Source organism: Stegostoma tigrinum, chromosome 9 (assembly GCF_030684315.1).
Source record: "Stegostoma tigrinum isolate sSteTig4 chromosome 9, sSteTig4.hap1, whole genome shotgun sequence".
NCBI classification, from domain to species: domain Eukaryota; kingdom Metazoa; phylum Chordata; class Chondrichthyes; order Orectolobiformes; family Stegostomatidae; genus Stegostoma; species Stegostoma tigrinum.
In genome coordinates this window covers 61,835,589-61,852,692 of record NC_081362.1, presented here as the reverse complement: position 1 = coordinate 61,852,692, position 17,104 = coordinate 61,835,589, and the positions used below count along the sequence as shown (strand labels likewise).

Sequence of the window (17,104 nt, the reverse complement as noted above, 5' to 3'; positions counted from 1 at the left end):
CCTTCCCTCCATACCAGGCAACATCCTAGTAAAACTCCTCTGCACCCTTTCCAAAGCTTCCACATCCTTCTTATAATGCGGTGACCAGAACTGTACACAATACTCCAAGTGCGGCCGCACCAGAGCTTTGTACAGCTGCAGCATAATCTCTTGGTTCTGGAACTCGATCCCTCTATTAATAAAAGCTAAAACACTGTATGCCTTCTTAACAGCCCTGTCAACCTAGGTGGCAACTTTCAAGGATCTGTATACATGGACACCGAGATCTCTGCTCATCTACACTACCAAGACTCTTACCATTAGCCCAGTACTTTGCCTTCCGGTTACTCCTACCAAAGTGCATCACCTCACACTTGTCCGCATTAAACTCCATTTGCCACATCTCAGCCCAGCTCTGCAGCTTATCTATGTCTCTCTGCAACCTACAGCATCCTTTGTCACTATCCACAACTCCACCAACCTTAGTGTTGTCTGCAAATTTACTAACCCATCCTTCTACGCCCTCATCCAGGTCATTTATAAAAATGACAAACAGCAGTGGACCCAACACCGACCCTTGCGGTACACCACTAGTAACTGGTCTCCAGGATGAACATTTCCCATCAACTACCACCCTCTGTCTTCTTTCAGCAAGCCAATTTCCGATCCAAACTGCTATATCTCCCACAATTCCATTCCTCCGCATTTTGTAAATAGCCTACTATGGGGAACCTTATTGAACGCCTTGCTGAAATCCATATACACCACATCCACCGGTTTACTCTCATCTACCTGTTTGGTCACCTTCTCAAAGAACTCAATAAGGTTTGTGAGGCACGACCTTCCCTTCACAAACCGTGCTGACTATCCCTAATCAATTTATTCTTTTCTAGATGATTATAAATCCTATCCCTTATAACCTTTTCCAACACTTTACCAACAACTGAAGTAAGGCTCACTGGTCTATAATTACCAGGGTTGTCTCTACTCCCCTTCTTGAACAGGGGAACCACACTTGCTATACTCCAGTCGTCTGGCACTATTCCTGTAGACAATGACGAGTTAAAGATCAATGCCAAAGGCTTGGCAATCTCCTCCCTGGCTTCCCAGAGGATCCTAGGATAAATCCCATCCGGCCCAGGGGACTTATCTGTCTTCACCCTCTGTAGGATTTCTAATACCTCTTCCTTGTGAACCTCAATCCCACCTAGTCTAGTAGCCTGTATCTCAGTAATCTCCTCGATAACATTGTCGTTTTCTAGAGTGAATACTGTTGAAAAATATTCATTTAGCGCTTCCCCTATCTCATCTGACTCCACACACAACTTACCACGACTATCCTTGATTGGGCCTAATCTTACTTTTGTCATTCTTTTATTCCTTAAATACCTATAGAAAGCCTTAGGGTTTACCCTGATCCAATCCACCGACAACTTCTCATGTCTCCTCCTGGCTCTTGAGCTCTCTCTTTAGGTCTTTCCTGGCTACCTCGTAGCCCTCAAGCGCCCTAACTGAGCCTTCACATCTCATCCTAACATAAGCCTTCTTCTTCCTCTTGACCAGAGATTCCACCTCCTTTGTAAACCACGGCTCCCGCGCTCTACAGCTTCCTCCCTGCCTGACAGGTACATACTTACCTAGGACACACAGGAGCTTTTCCTTGAATAAGCTCCCTGCAGTTTCCTTCCCCATCCTATGCTCCCTAAATCTTGCCTAATCTCATCGTAATTGCCTTTCCCCCAGCTATAATTCTTGCCCAGTGGTATACACTTATCCCTTTCCATCACTAAAGTAAACATAACAGAATTGTGATCACTATCACCAAAGTGCTCACCTACTTCAAAATCTAACACCTGGCCGGGCTCATTACCCAGTACCAAATCTAATGTGGCTTCGCCGCTTGTTGGCCTATCTACATACTGTGTCAGGAAGCCCTCCTGCACACTGGACAAAAACTGACCAATCTATAGTACTCGAACTATAGTGTTCCCAGTCAATATTTGAAAAGTTGAAGTACCCCACGACAACTAAGCTGTCTCTCTCACTCCTATCGAGAATCATCTTTGCTATCTTTTCCTCTACATCTCTAGAACTATTCGGAGGCCTATAGAAAACTCCCAACAGGGTGAGCTCTCCTTTCCTGTTTCTAACCTCAGCCCATACTACCTCAGTTGACGAGTCCCCAAACATCCTTTCTGCAACTATAATACTGTCCTTGACCAACAATGCCACACCTCCCCCCATCTAAACATCTAAAATATTTGATTATAGTTCAGTTCTGAAGCGGGGTTACTGGGCCTGAAACATTAACTCTGTTTTCTCTCCACAGATGCTGCCAGACTTGCTGAGTTTCTTCAACAATTTCTAATTTATTCCATTATATGTACTGCTGTGCTTTACAAACTCATAACTGTTTGTTTTGTAACATGTGCCTTAACGACAATAATGGATCTGTCTGATGTTTATTCCCCCTTTATTCTTTCATAGGATGAGGGAGTCATTGACAGAACCAGCGTTTGTTACCCTTTCTTGACTGCTTTCAGGTTAAGTGACTTGCACAGTCATCTCAAACAGGAGTTAAAAGTCAACATTGCTGTGGGTCTGGAGTCACATGTAGCCAGACAGTTAGGATGGTAGATTTTCCTATCCAAGGTGGCAGTCATGAGCTAAACAGGCATTTACAAAAATTCACAATAGTTGTCATGATTACTATCACAGAGTTTCTATTTCAGATTTATCAATTACATTCAAATTCCACCAGCTGCCACAGGGGGGCTTTGGAGTGATATCCCAGAGCATTACCTTGGTGCTGTAATCTTGAAGGAGATGAAGCATATATTGATCCACCATTAGCATTTGTTCACTGGGAACTGCATCAGTTTCAGGGTTAAAATTATGAAGGTTCCCCAACATAAAGCGCAATGTATTCCGTAACTGAAAATAAAGAACAAGTTATTAAGATAAATTAGCAGCCTCCCTCATTTTTCTTCACCAGGTGGCAAGGTAGAGATGGTCTTTATCACAATCAGTATGATTGAAGGATGACAAATTTCTGGCTATTGTAAGTGAAACCATATTGAACACTTCTAAAGAAGTCACTGCAAACATTAAAATGATGCCCGTTAATGTTCATTCCCCTCGTTCATATTGTAAATGAAACTGTTGACACGTGCAAAATTCAAACTAGTTCTGCTTAATGCATCATATTGATTTTAAAATAGGCCGGATGGAACACCAAAACTCTTATTCAACTCATTCTTAGATATCTTGCTCTTCAAAATGTTTGCAAAATCATCTTTTCAAAACTGATGTTTAACATAACAGCAAACACACCTAATCATCAGTCCTGAAACACTGTAAGACATCCTAATGATGTTAAAGTGGCTATATAAACGCTGGAGCCATCTGACATAGAGAGATAACAAGTATGGTGATGGATCTTTCCTGGCACTATGTTCAAACACTTCTTTCATTTAAGGACATTGAACAATCACACTCCGTGACACTATTACATCAAAGAGTGTCTCTCTTTGACACTGCAGCAGAAAATAGAATGCAGAACACTAAATACAGAATAGAATGGAATACCAAATACCCATTCAACCTATGGTTTACATATATCAACGGCTCAAAGACCAGACAAGTTTAGCACTTCCATGCAGTCTACACTTCCAAATGTCTCGTTCATTCAAGAAATGTTCACATAAATACTGCTGAAAAAGGGCATACATTTTCGCAACATTTTGTGCAGTACTCTTCAGAGCATTTGCAAGAATACCGATAAGATGATAACATGTTTATACCGTGTGAGAAAAGAACACTGATTGTTTGTTGAATGAACTCTGATAGGCAGAAAACTGTACAGATAATACATCAGTTAGATGAAGACTGGTTGTTAACTGCCAGGTTTGTTTAAAACGTAAACCAGACAGGTTGACTCCAAATGTTCAAGTCATTACCATGAGGAATAAACTGGCCATTAATTATTTTGTTAAGTTGTAGTAAGCACAGTGAGTTCTATCTGCAAAGATCTGAGCCTCATGTGTTAATATATGTAGCTTCTAATATGTGCAGATGTACCACACTAAGTACCCAAATCTCCAGTTGATGGATTTTCATTCTAATCTTGCATTGGCTTCCTTTTGCTACTAATCCAAAAGCCTGTGGATAAGAATATTTACTTGTTAAATCAAGGATCAAGGATTATGCTGGAAAATGATGTTGAAGTGGAAGATCAGCCACAAAGCCTGTGAATGGGCAGAGGGCTGAATGGGAAAGAGCTGAAAGGCTTACTACTGCTCCCATTAACATTCTTATGTTCTAATATTACTTCATTTACACAAAAAGATCTTCCTCCTCAGCATATCAGCCATCAAATAAAAAGTACGCCATCCTCACGTATTGCCAATTAGATTTTTTAATTTAAATGTCTGAGTAAGCAGTTATAGCTCAATAACATTCATTTAATGGCATCAACTAATGCCAGTGTGAATGTTTGTGATAAAAACACAAATTGATCTCAGGACAAAAGTTCACATATGGGCAATGGATTGGCTTTGACGGCCCCAGTTGTAATTTAAGCTGCTCCTCCTGTTCCACTGTGGAGTTTCACACCTTCTTTTGCCCATCTTCAAACGGATGACAGCTGTCCAGATTTTCTGTGGGAAGTTCAAATCTGACTTGTCACCCAGATCAGTTACTTGGTTGTAGCTGACGATGCCTGCAGTTAACCTGGGGATGCATCATAGAGAAGTGGGTCTATCTTCAGTTTGCAGGGGGAGAAGTGTGTTCAGTAGAGAACATAGGATTTGAGATGGGTGCATTGATTTTTCTCAAGGTCCTGTGCTTTGTTAGTTGTCAGCCAATAGCGTTCTTCGAGGAGCATGCTTTCCCTAGGAATGTCTGGAGATTCACTCTGTGTAAACCAGGCAAGCTGCACTGATCTTAATGCCCCAAAAATAATCCTTTCTGGAGGTGGAAATGTATATTTGTCTGCCAGCTTCTAAGCCCGCTTAGCAGCAGTTCTCTATTGTTAGGTTAGGAAGGTAAGTGAAACAGTATTTTAGTGTGCTGGCTTTGTCTCAGGTGGTACTTGCCAGTTTCACATAAAATTCACTCTCAGCCTGACCTTGGCTCTGGTGTATTTAAAACTTTGACAGTGGGTCAATGAATATGGTCCCTGTTCTGGCATCTCCTGGAAGAAAGATGCAAGAGTCCTGGAGGGTGCGGAGGAGATTACCAGGATGGTTCCAGGAATCAGGGATTTCAAGATAAATTGAAGAGGCTGGTGTTGTTTTTGGAGACTGAAGAGAAATTTGTTGTTGGTATACAAGATTATGACAAGTTTAGATCCGGTAGAAAACATACTATCATTAGATGATCATATGAGCACTCAGGGACACATCTTGAGCAATGTGAGGAAAATCTTGTTTACGTGACAGTTATTTGTAATTTGAAATTCATTGCCTTGTGCAAATGAAGAGAATCAAGTATTTGAAAAGGAAATTAGATGGGCACTTGAAGGAAATAAATTTGCAGGCTATGAGAATAAAACTGGGGAATAGAACTGTGGCAGGATTGCTTTTCGGAGAACTAGTCTGGACCGGAGGACCCCAAGTGACATCCTTAGCTCTCAAGTCATCCAAGCAAAAAGCTACAAATGTAAAGTCTTGGAAGGAAGTCTTGTTCCAATATAATGATACATTGGTTAGGCTACAGATAGAATAATGTGTGGAGTTCTAGTCGCCACAGTATTGGAAAAACATGACTGCACTACAAAGGGTACAGAGGACATTCACCAGGATGTTACCCCGAGGAAAAGTCTCAGTTATGAGGAGAGACCAGTAGGCTGGGTTTGCATTCCTTGGAGCAGAGGAGGCTGAAGGAAGATCAGATTGAGGTATACAAAACTGAGGCACACAGACAGTAGACCGTGTGTATCTTTTCCCATGGAGACACGTATAAGGACCAACTGGCATAAGTTCAAGGTGAGGAGCAAGTAGTTTAGAGGAGATCTGGGGGTTAAAATATTTTCTCTTAGATGGGTGTTAGAAATATGTAATGTGCTGCCTGAGATGATGGTGGAGTCAGGTACTCTCGAAATGTTTAGAAGCATCCGGATGAGTACTTAAAATGCCAGGCTATAATATAGAACATAGAACATAGAACAGTACAGCACAGAACAGGCCCTTCAGCCCACAGTCCAGCAGTCTCTTAAATGACCCCAATGACCTTGCTTCCACAACTGCTGCTGGCAACGCATTCCATGCTCTCACAACTCTCTGTGTAAAGAAACTGCCTCTGACATCCCCTCTATACTTTCCACCAACCAGCTTAAAACTATGACCCCTCGTGCCAGCCATTTCTGCCCTGGGAAATAGTCTCTGGCTATCAACTCTATCTATGCCTCTCATTATCTTGTATACCTCAATTAGGTCCCCTCTCCTCCTCCTTTTCTCCAATGAAAAGAGACCGAGCTCAGTCAACCTCTCTTCATAAGATAAGCCCTCCAGTCCAGGCAGCATCCTGGTAAACCTCCTCTGAACCCTCTCCAAAGCATCCACATCTTTCCTATAATAGGGCGCCCAGAACTGGACGCAGTATTCCAAGTGCGGTCTAACCAAAGTTTTATAGAGCTGCAACAAGATCTCACGACTCTTAAACTCAATCCCCATGTTAATGAAAGCCAAAACACCATATGCTTTCTTAACAACCCTGTCCACTTGGGTGGCCATTTTAAGGGATCTATGTATCTGCACACCAAGATCCCTCTGTTCCTCCACGCTGCCAAGAATCCTATCCTTAATCCTGTACTCAGCTTTCAAATTCGACCTTCCAAAATGCATCACCTCGCATTTATCCAGGTTGAACTCCATCTGCCACCTCTCAGCCCATCTCTGCATCCTGTCAATGTCCCGCTGCAGCCTACAACAGCCCTTTATACTGTCAACGACACCTCTGACCTTTGTGTCGTCTGCAAACTTGCTGACCCATCCTTCAATCCCCTCATCCAAGTCATTAATAAAAATTACAAACAGTAGAGGCCCAAGGACAGAGCCCTGTGGAACCCCACTCACCACTGACTTCCAGGCAGAATATTTTCCTTCTACTACCACTCGCTGTCTTCTGTTGGCCAGCCAATTCTGTATCCAAGCAGCTAAGTTCCCCTGTATCCCATTCCTCCTGACCTTCTGAATGAGCCTACCATGGGGAACCTTATCAAATGCCTTACTGAAGTCCATATACACCACATCCACAGCTCGACCCTCATCAACTTTTCTAGTCACATCCTCAAAACACTCGATAAGGTTTGTAAGGCATGACCTACCCCTCACAAAGCCGTGTTGACTGTATTTGATCAAGCCATGCTCTTCCAGATGGTCATAAATCTTATCCCTCAGAATCCTTTCTAACACCTTGCAGACAACAGACGTGAGGCTTACTGGTCTATAATTGCCGGGGATTTCCCCATTTCCTTTCTTGAAGAGAGGAATTACATTTGCCTCTCTCCAGTCCTCAGGTACGACTCCAGAGGAGAGCGAGGATGCAAAGATCTTCGCAAGTGGCGAAGCAATTGCATTTCTCGCTTCCCAAAGCAGCCGAGGACAAACGTGGTCCGGGCCTGGCGACTTGTCAATCTTAATGTTTGACAAAATTTTCAGCACATCAGCTTCCTCTATCTCTATCCATTCCAGCATGCACACCTGCTCTTCAAAGGTTTCATTCACTACAAAGTTCGTTTCTTTCGTAAAGACAGAAGCAAAAAACTCATTTAGGGCTTCCCCTACCTCCTCAGGCTCTACACACAAGTTCCCTATGCTATCCCTGATCGGCCCTACTCTTTCTTTGATCATTCTCTTATTCCTCACGTAAGTGTAAAATGCCTTTGTGTTTTCCCGGATTCCTTCTGCCAAGCCTTTCTCGTGCCCCCTCCTGGCTCTCCTCAGACCATTTTTGAGCTCCTTCCTTGCCTGCATGTAATCCTCTCTAGCTGAATTTGACCCTAGCTTCCTCCACCTTATGTAAGCTATCTTCTTCCTTTTCACAAGAAGCTCCACTGCTCTCGTCATCCAAGGTTCCTTTATCTTACCCCTTCTTGCCTGTCTCAGAGGGACATATTTACTCATCACTCGCAACAACTGTTCCTTAAACAGTCTCCACATGTCTAGAGTTCCCTTACCATGGAACAACTGCTCCCAGTCCATGCTTCCTAACTCATGCCTAATCGCATCATAGTTTCCTCTTCCCCAATTAAATATCCTCCCATTTTGCCTAATCCTCTCCTTCTCCATAGCTATGTAGAATGTGAGGCAGTTATGGTCACTATCACCAAAATGCTCTCCCACCACAAGATCTGATACCTGCCCCGGCTCGTTTCCGAGCACCAAGTCTAGAATGGCCTCTCCCCTCGTCGGCCTGTCAACGTACTGCGTTAGGAAACCCTCCTGAACACACCTTACAAAAACGGCTCCATTCAAATCTTCTGCTCGAAGGAGGTTCCAATCAATATTAGGAAAGTTAAAGTCACCCATTACAACAACCCTACTGCGTCCGCATTTTTCCAAAATCTGCCGACCTATGCTTTCTTCAATCTCCCTGCTGCTATTGGGGGGCCTGTAGTAAACCCCTAACGAGGTGACTACTCCCTTGCTGTTCCTAATTTCCACCCATACTGACTCAGTAGGCAGATCTTCCTCGACAATGGAAGCTTCTGTAGCTGTGATACCCTCTCTGATTAGTAGTGCTACACCCCCTCCTCTTTTTCCCCCCTCCCTATTCTTTTTAAATGTTCTAAACCCTGGAAGATCCAGCAACCATTCCTGCCCATGAGAAACCCATGTCTCTGTTATGGCCACAACATCATAGCACCAGGTACTGATCCATGCTCTAAGTTCATCACTTTTATTCCTGATACTCCTCGCATTAAAGCAAACACACTTTAACCGATCCCTTGGTTCCTTCCCAGGAAAATCCTTCCCACTAGCTGGTCTACCTCTTGCTACTGCCTCACCTGCATCAACGCTCACCTCTGGTATACAGCTCAGGTTCCCACCCACCTGCCATACCAGTTTAAACCTTCTCGAACTACTCGAGCAAACCTTCCACCCAGGACATTGGTCCCCTTCCAGTTCAGATGCAACCCGTCCTTCTTGTACAGGTCCCACCTTCCCCAGAAGGCATCCCAATTATCTACATATCTGAAGCCCTCCCTCCTACACCAGCTGCGTAGCCACGTGTTCAGCTGCGCCCGCTCCCTGTTCCTCACCTCGCTATCTCGTGGCACCAGTAGTAAACCAGAGAACACTACTCTGTTCGTCCTGCTCTGCAGCTTCCATCCTAACTCCCTGAAATCACTTTTTATATCCTCAATCCTATTTCTGGCTATATCATTTGTGCCAATATGTAACACGATTTCTGGCTGTTCGCCCTCCCCTTTTAGAACCTTATACACCCGATCGGAGACGTCCCGGACCCTGGCACCAGGGAGGCAACATACCTTCCGGGAATCCCGATCTTGACCACAAAATCTCCTGTCGATTCCCCTAACTATCGAGTCCCCTACCACGAGTACTTTTCTATTCTGCCCCCTTCCCTTCTTTGCCACAGTGTCAGGCTCAGTGCCAGAGAACTGACTACTATGGCTTTCCACTGGTAGGTCATCCCCCCCAGCAGTATCCAAAACGGTATACTTATTGCTGAGGGGAATGCCCACAGGGGATCTCTGCACTGTCTGTCTGTCCCCTTTCCTCCTCCTAACTGTAACCCATCTATCCTCGTCCTGAGCCTTCTGCAGTTTAGCCAAGTCTCCCTGCAACCTGCAACATTCTTCCACACTGTCCACCACTCCACCGACTTTAGTGTCATCTGCAAACTTACTAACCCATCCACTTATGCCTGCGTCCAAGTCATTTATAAAAATGACAAACAGCAGTGGTCCCAAAACAGATCTTTGAGGCACACCACTTCTGACCTGACTCCAGGCTGAATATTTTCCATCAACCACCACTCGTTGCCTTCTTACAGAAAGCCAGTTTCTAATCCATACTGCTAAATCTCCCTCAATCCCGTGCCTCTGTATTTTCTCCAATAGCCTACCATGTGGAACCATATCAAAGGCTTTACTGAAGTCCATGTACACCACATCAACTGCCCTACCTTCATCCACATGCTTGGTCACCTTCTCAAAAAACTCAATGAGGTTTGTGAGACACGACCTGCCCTTGAAGAATCCATGCTAACTATCTCCAATCAAATTGTTGCTTGCTAGATGATTATAAATCCTATCTCTTATAATCCTTTCCAAAACTTTTCCTACAACGGATGTAATGGTCTATAATTACCTGGGTCATCCCTACTACCCTTCTAGAACAAGGGCACAGTAGGCTAGAGACCAAGTGCAGGTAAATGGGATTAGTGTAGTTTGCTATTTGTTGGTCGGCACAGACATGGCAGACCGAAGGGCCTGTTTCTACACTGTATGACTCTAAAACTTTAAAACTCTAGAATTTCCAGAGAGTGGTGCAAAAAAATTATGGCGTTTGGTGGACAAGTGGCCAGCTATAGAACTGGCTTCTGAGTTGTTCAGGTGGAAGGCTGAAATTACAATTTTGGCAGGATTTAGCTGAAATCTCCTTTTGTCTGAAGTCGGCTTCCACAGATTCTAGATCTTCAATGAGCATTTCTTTAATATTCTGTTGCATTTAGTTCAGAAAGCAAGTGTGAATTGTTAGCATGTGCAAAGAGCTGCAACCTTTTTTGGAGGCAGTCACTGATATATATATTGAAGAGAGCTAGTGTGAGGAATGATCCCAGAAGAGTCTACTGTTGATAATACATGACAGCTGAACCGGTCTGCAAACTACAAAATGAATTGCTTCGTCGCAGATCGTGGAGTTGATCAGTTGTCAGGTTTTCACACAGCAAATGAATTGGAGCATTTCAGCAGCCTGCCTCTGTGCCACACAGTGTCAGCGACATAGACTAAGACAACATGTCTTAAAGTCTTTCTGAAAACCAGCTCAATAAGAGGGGTCAGGAATTGCCCAGAGCAATTGCAGCCAGTGTGAAAATCTGCTTGTTAATGGAAACATTACTGCTTCCAGGGTGGGACTTGAGCTGTTTCGCAGGAGACATTCCATGTCCTTTTATGTTATTGAAAGCAGACCATGAGCAGCAGTGGTGGGTTGTTCAGTGGCTTGAAGTTCCCATTCCTTTTGACACTGCCAACTTTCAGAGCTCAGTTAGTCTTCAATTGAATTGGCTGCCAGACCAGAAGATGCACAACAGCAACTTTGGTGAAAAATGATTTATTCAACTTCTACTGCTACCCACAGGATGTGTCATGGCTCCCTGCCCATCATCCACCCATGCAATGTAGCCTGGATAGAAAACCAAACACAACGAAAATAAAACCTGCATCCCAATGCTCTAATGTGCAGTATCACTCTCATGCAAATTCACCAGATTTGCTGTACGGTCCTTCATCAACACTGTCCATCATTCAACCTCAATTGAGACTGACACATTGCATTTCACATGAATAAACAGGCTGCTATATAAATTCAAGTCATAAAAGTAGTAATAAAACATCTGTAGTCTGAGGGGTTATGTACATCTTATTGCTAACAGGAAAAAAAAGTTTTAGCAAAACAAGAATTTCAGACTTCATCTTTTCTTAGGCCTGACCTTAAAAATGTCATCTCTTGCTGCTTGCAGTACATTTTGTCCAATTAAAATCTCTGTGAAAACATTCGATTCTGCTGCCCACCAGCGAAGAACATCGGCACCATAGGGTGGGTCTTGTTTTGGATCCTATATAACACAACTGCAGTCAATATTTTACAGCATAAGTAAAAACATATCAAATGTGTAATTTTGTTGATTATCGGTCTATAATCTGCAATGCACAATTTGTGTGAACTTGATTGTTGGATGAAAAAAAATTTCTCTCTCATGTTATGTACCAAATAAAAATTTAAGGCTATTGAGGACAAACAAACGCATATTAATCAACTAATTTTGCATTCACTTAAAAGAGGTTCAAGGATTAAGAATCTTCTTTACTTGAGATTACAAGACAAAGTCCATAGAGGAATATCAACCTCCAACTGAATATTTATTATCATCCAATAGGATATTTAAAATTAGCCAAAACGTAACACATTGGTTTTGGATAATTATTGATATTTAAAGAATATGTAGAAAGTATGCAGAAAAAAGTTGAAAAATAGTTTTCTCTCTTAGTATCCTTATCACTCTACTAAGAAATAAAATTGCGATCAACTTCAGTGGTGCATGCATTTAAAATGTTTATACGAAGATCGATCAATATTTCACCTTTTCTTAATAACCTCCTACTTCTTGCCATGTACAGGAGCTACTGCCTCACTTAGCAATAAATCTCGGCATTTATCTAATCAATTAATATAGCATCACATTCATGGTAAACATTGCTAATCTGCCACATTCCTCTACATAATCCTAGCCACTGGAAAGTTTAACCCAGTGACTTTATTTTCCTGGATTCCTCATAGATATATTTAGCTGCTCCCTTGATGTCAAAAATAAAACTGTGAACTATTCCTCTGGCATTCAATTCTACATTCAAGTGCGGTGAATTGTGGGACTGAGTGACCTGACACAATATAAATTCAGTACCACCAAGCAGGCATGTGAAATATTGCAAAACTCACAAATGAATTGGCAAAGGTAAAGAATTTACAAATCTGAATTTGCTCAAGAAACTGCAGTGGTGTACAGGGAAATGACCATGGACATGATTTTTTTTGACTTGCAGGAGCTTGTAATGAAGTTCTTCATTAGAGATACTTAGAAGAAAAATTAATCACTTAGTTAGGAAATTTGCTGAGTGGCAGAATACTACAGGGATAATGGGTTGATACTGTAATTGGCAGGTGGTGACTCGTGGTGTCCCACAAAATCTGTGCAAGGGTCAAACTATTCACCCTATTAATAACTCAAATGAGGAGATAAAAGCTGAGACAAGGTGATTGCCATGAAGGGGTTACTGTTAGCTTGTGAGGGTCGGCCTACCAGAGCGCACATTTCTACCTCTGAGTGGAGCTCAGTCTGTTAATCATATAGCTTAGACCTAGTAACTATTGTGTTGGAAGTAATGTTCTTACCTGGTCGTCTGACTCTATAGTAACTTGCTTTGTCACTATTATATGTGAAACCTTTCTTCTTACTCAAGAAAGTGCCTTTTCTGCCATGGCTTGCACACACTCATCCTTCACCATTAAGTGTTAGTAAGCCACGGACTGTACTACATGAGGTGAGTGGTGACAGCTTTTCACTAAGATCTTAAAACATCTTCTAAGGTGAGCATCTGGCAAAGTTCTTCCATACAACAAATTGCCAGCCGCAGGCATTTCTTACAACAAAAGCCACAAGTCCCAAGTTTGCTGATGAAACAAAGATAGACAGCACCGTAACTGCAAGCAGTGAGGAAATACATGGGATATTAACAAATTAAGGGAATGGTCAAACTACGTCTACGACTCTTATAAACACGAGGCTGCTCATTCAGCTTAAAACGATTATAACAAGATAAATGAAAATTTAGTAACAGTCAAGGTCCAGAGAGACTTGAAAGTCCATATACAAAGTTCATTAAAATGTCCTGAGGAGACAATAATCAAAAAGACAAATGGAATACTTGGCTTTCTTGATTTGTAAGGGAATCAGGTTGAGAAACATACCAGCCATGATTGAATGCTGGAGCAGACTTGGTGGGCTGAATGGCCTAATTCTGCTCCTATATCTTATGGTCTTATATAAACAGGACTTAAAATACAAGCAGTAGTTTTGGGCACAGCACCTGAGAAATGGTATGTAAGGCTTTGGAATTTCAACACACATATAGCAGAATGATAACTGGACTCCGAGGGTTAAACTACAATATAAGCATTAGCTGAGAAAAACACAAAGACCTGCAGATGCTAGAAATCCAAACAAAACCAGAAAATGCTAGAGAAATTCAGCAGCTCTGGAACAACTGTGAAGAGAAAACCCAGTTAAGGGTTTCAGTCCCAGTGACCCTACAACAGAACACTTTCAACAGTTCTGAAGAAGGGTCACTGAACTTGAAACATTAGTTCTGTTTTCTCTCCACAGATGCTGCCCGATCTGCTGAGTTTCTCCAGGATTTTCTGGTTTTGTTACACTAACAAGTTGAAAGGTGGTTTTGATCAATAGTTTCAAGATATTAAGGGAACAGCTCCACTAGACACAAACAAATTACTTAGGGATTCTCAGACTCGGACATTTTTAGGGAGAATTACAGCTTGACTTTTCAGCAGTGAAATCAGGAAATACTCTACATATAAGGAATGTAAATGCTTGAAAATCTCTTCCACAAGAGGAAATGGTGCTCTACCAATTGTTGATTTTGAGATGGATAGATTTTGTTCACCGAAGATATTAAGGGATCTGAGGCATATACGTGGTATACCCATAATCTCACTGAACAGCAGAGCAGCCTTAAAATGACCTAATCCTTTTTAAGTAACCACATATCACAATGAGCCACTTCATGCATTTAACTGCTGATATGTTAACTGCCCTTACTAACCAATTACTCAGGGGAGGCGATGACCTAGTGATATTATTGCTGGACTGTTAATCCAGAGGCCCAAGCACATCCTGGGAACCTGGGTTCAAATCCCGCCACAGGAGTTGGTGGCATTTAAATCCAATAAAAATCTGGGATTAAGGGTCTAATGTTGATCAAGAATCCATTGTCGATTGTTGAAAAAACCCACCAGGATCACGGATGTCTTTTAGGGAAGGAAACTGACATCCCTACCTGGTGTGGTCTATATGGGGCTCCAGGCCTATAGCAATGTAGTGACTCTCAGCTGCTGTCTCAGCAATTAGGGATGGGCATTAAATGCTGGCATGACCAGTGATCCCCCAATCCCGTGAATGAATTTTGAACAAAAACTTATGGCAAGAAACCTTCATAGATGGAATCATAGCATCATACAGTACAAGAGGCGCCCTTTGGTCCATTGTGTTTGTACCATCAAAAATACATTACTACCCACACTAGGTCCACATCCTTGAAGGTAGCCCACCTTACCCTACTTTTACAGTGGCATTCCTTGAAAATGTAGTGCCTTGATAAATGAAGTGTTTTTTGATCACTTACTAAGTTCACAACTGTTGAATAACTAACTTAATCCTGAAAAGCTAATTTTATATTAAAAAGTTTTTGTTGTGAGAGGTGAAACAAAGTAATACTTACCACTCCTCCATTAATAACAACATCTGGATCTACCACATTTCCAATGGATTTGGACATTTTTTCACCACTTTCATTGAGTGTGAATCCATGGACCACCAATTTGCTGAGGATAAAATATTCAAAGCTTATTGACCAAAAACCTGTCTTCCACTAAAAATGCTTTAGTACTCTGCAATTTTATACATTTTGAAGGCAGGATTTTCCAGGCAAATATTTCAAACCAGAAACTACTAATTAAACTGTTTTGAAGGCAGTAAATTTAGAAACATGTATTTAAACTTTTAGAAATACTCTTAAAATAAATAATTTAGACGGATGCTTTTGTTAAATTACATAACAACTTCCGTTCCACTTCTTAATGATTTACTCATGCTGTTAGGAAGGGTTTCATTCATCATCTATATTACAGAACATGGGCATCGCTGTCTGGATCAGCATTCATAGCCCAACCCTAGTTCCATTTGAGGTGGAGTTGGTGGGCTGCTGTCTTGAACCACTGAAGTCCTTGTGTTGTAGGTAGCAACACTGCTGTTAGGAAGGGAATTCCAGGACTTTGACCCAAGGACAGTGAGGGAATGATGGAGATATATTTGCAAATCAGGATAGTGAATGACTTGGAGGGGAATTTGCAGATAGTGGCGTTGCCGTGTATCTGCTGCCATTGTCCTTCTAAGTGGAAGTGGTTGTGTGTTTGGAAAACTGCTGTCGAAGGATCATCGCCAAATTTTTGCACTGTATTTTGTAGAGAGTACACACTGCTGCTATTGAGCGTCAATGGTAGAGGGAGTGGACATTTGTGATGTGGTGTAAATCAAACAGGCTTCTTTGTCCTGGATGTTGCTGGAAATGGACTCATCAGGTAAATGGAGAATATTCCATAACACTCCTCATTTACCTTGTAGACAGTAGGCAGGCTTTGGGGCATCAGGAAGTCATAGCGTCAAACATGGAAACAAATCCTTCGGTCCAACCAGTCCACGCTGACCATGTTCCCAAACTAAACCAGTCTCACCAGCCCGTGCTTGGCCCATATCCCTCCAAACCTTTCCTACTCATGACTTATCCAATGTCTTTTAAACTTTGTAACTGTACCTGCATATACCTCTTTCTCTGGCAGTTCATTCCACGCATGAACCACTGTTTAAAAAATGTCGCCCCTTGTATCCTTTTTAAATCTTTCTCTTCTTGCCTTAAAACTATGTCCCCTAGTTTTGAACTCCCCATCCTCACTGCCATATTCCTAGACTCTTACTGTGTCTTGTAGTCGCTTCATTTGTATTGCAAGTCCAATTCAGTTTCTCATCAATGGTAACCCCGGGATGTTGATATAGGAAAAAGATTTTCAATCACAAAGACATTCCCTCTATGATCACCCTCTGTTTCTTGCCTCTCAGCCAATTTTAGATTCAATATGCCATTTTGTCTCTTTGGCTCTTGCTTTCTTGACTAATCTGTTATGACAGATGTTGTCAAAAGCTTTACTAAAAATCTACGTAAACCACATTTCCTGAGACCTATAGCAAGACATCCCTCCTTGTAATGTCTATCCAAATCATCAGAAAACAGGTTATAGCCAAATTCAGGTCATACATTCCTGATAGGCTAGCATTCTTGTCAGGGTGAATTTGTAAAGTTATGCTCCTAAAGTTTGAACCAACATAGCAGGGGCATGAACACCACCAGGAGGTAACAGTAGAAAGAGAAAGAAAGGTATATAAAGATTGAAGACAGTATTAAAAGTAAAAATTACAATGACATCAAATAGCATCAGATTAGAAGAGAATGCAATAAAATGCAAATTAGATTTACTGTGTATGTAAATGAAAGCACAGTGCGAGATAAATTGTTGCTGAGCTG

General features: G+C 42.0%; 1 protein-coding gene across 1 annotated transcript in view; it reads right to left on the bottom strand.

Annotated features, from left to right (window-relative positions):
* iars2 (isoleucyl-tRNA synthetase 2, mitochondrial) overlaps window positions 1-17,104 on the bottom strand; it is a 102,085-nt gene that overhangs the window by 11,402 nt on the left and 73,579 nt on the right. Inside the window, exons 16-18 of the mRNA XM_048535559.2 lie at window positions 15,248-15,350; window positions 11,665-11,790; window positions 2,782-2,913 (exon numbers count right to left, since the gene is read on the bottom strand). Of these exons, the coding sequence (XP_048391516.1) occupies window positions 2,782-2,913; window positions 11,665-11,790; window positions 15,248-15,350 (361 nt within the window). The remainder of the gene's footprint in view (window positions 1-2,781; window positions 2,914-11,664; window positions 11,791-15,247; window positions 15,351-17,104) is intronic.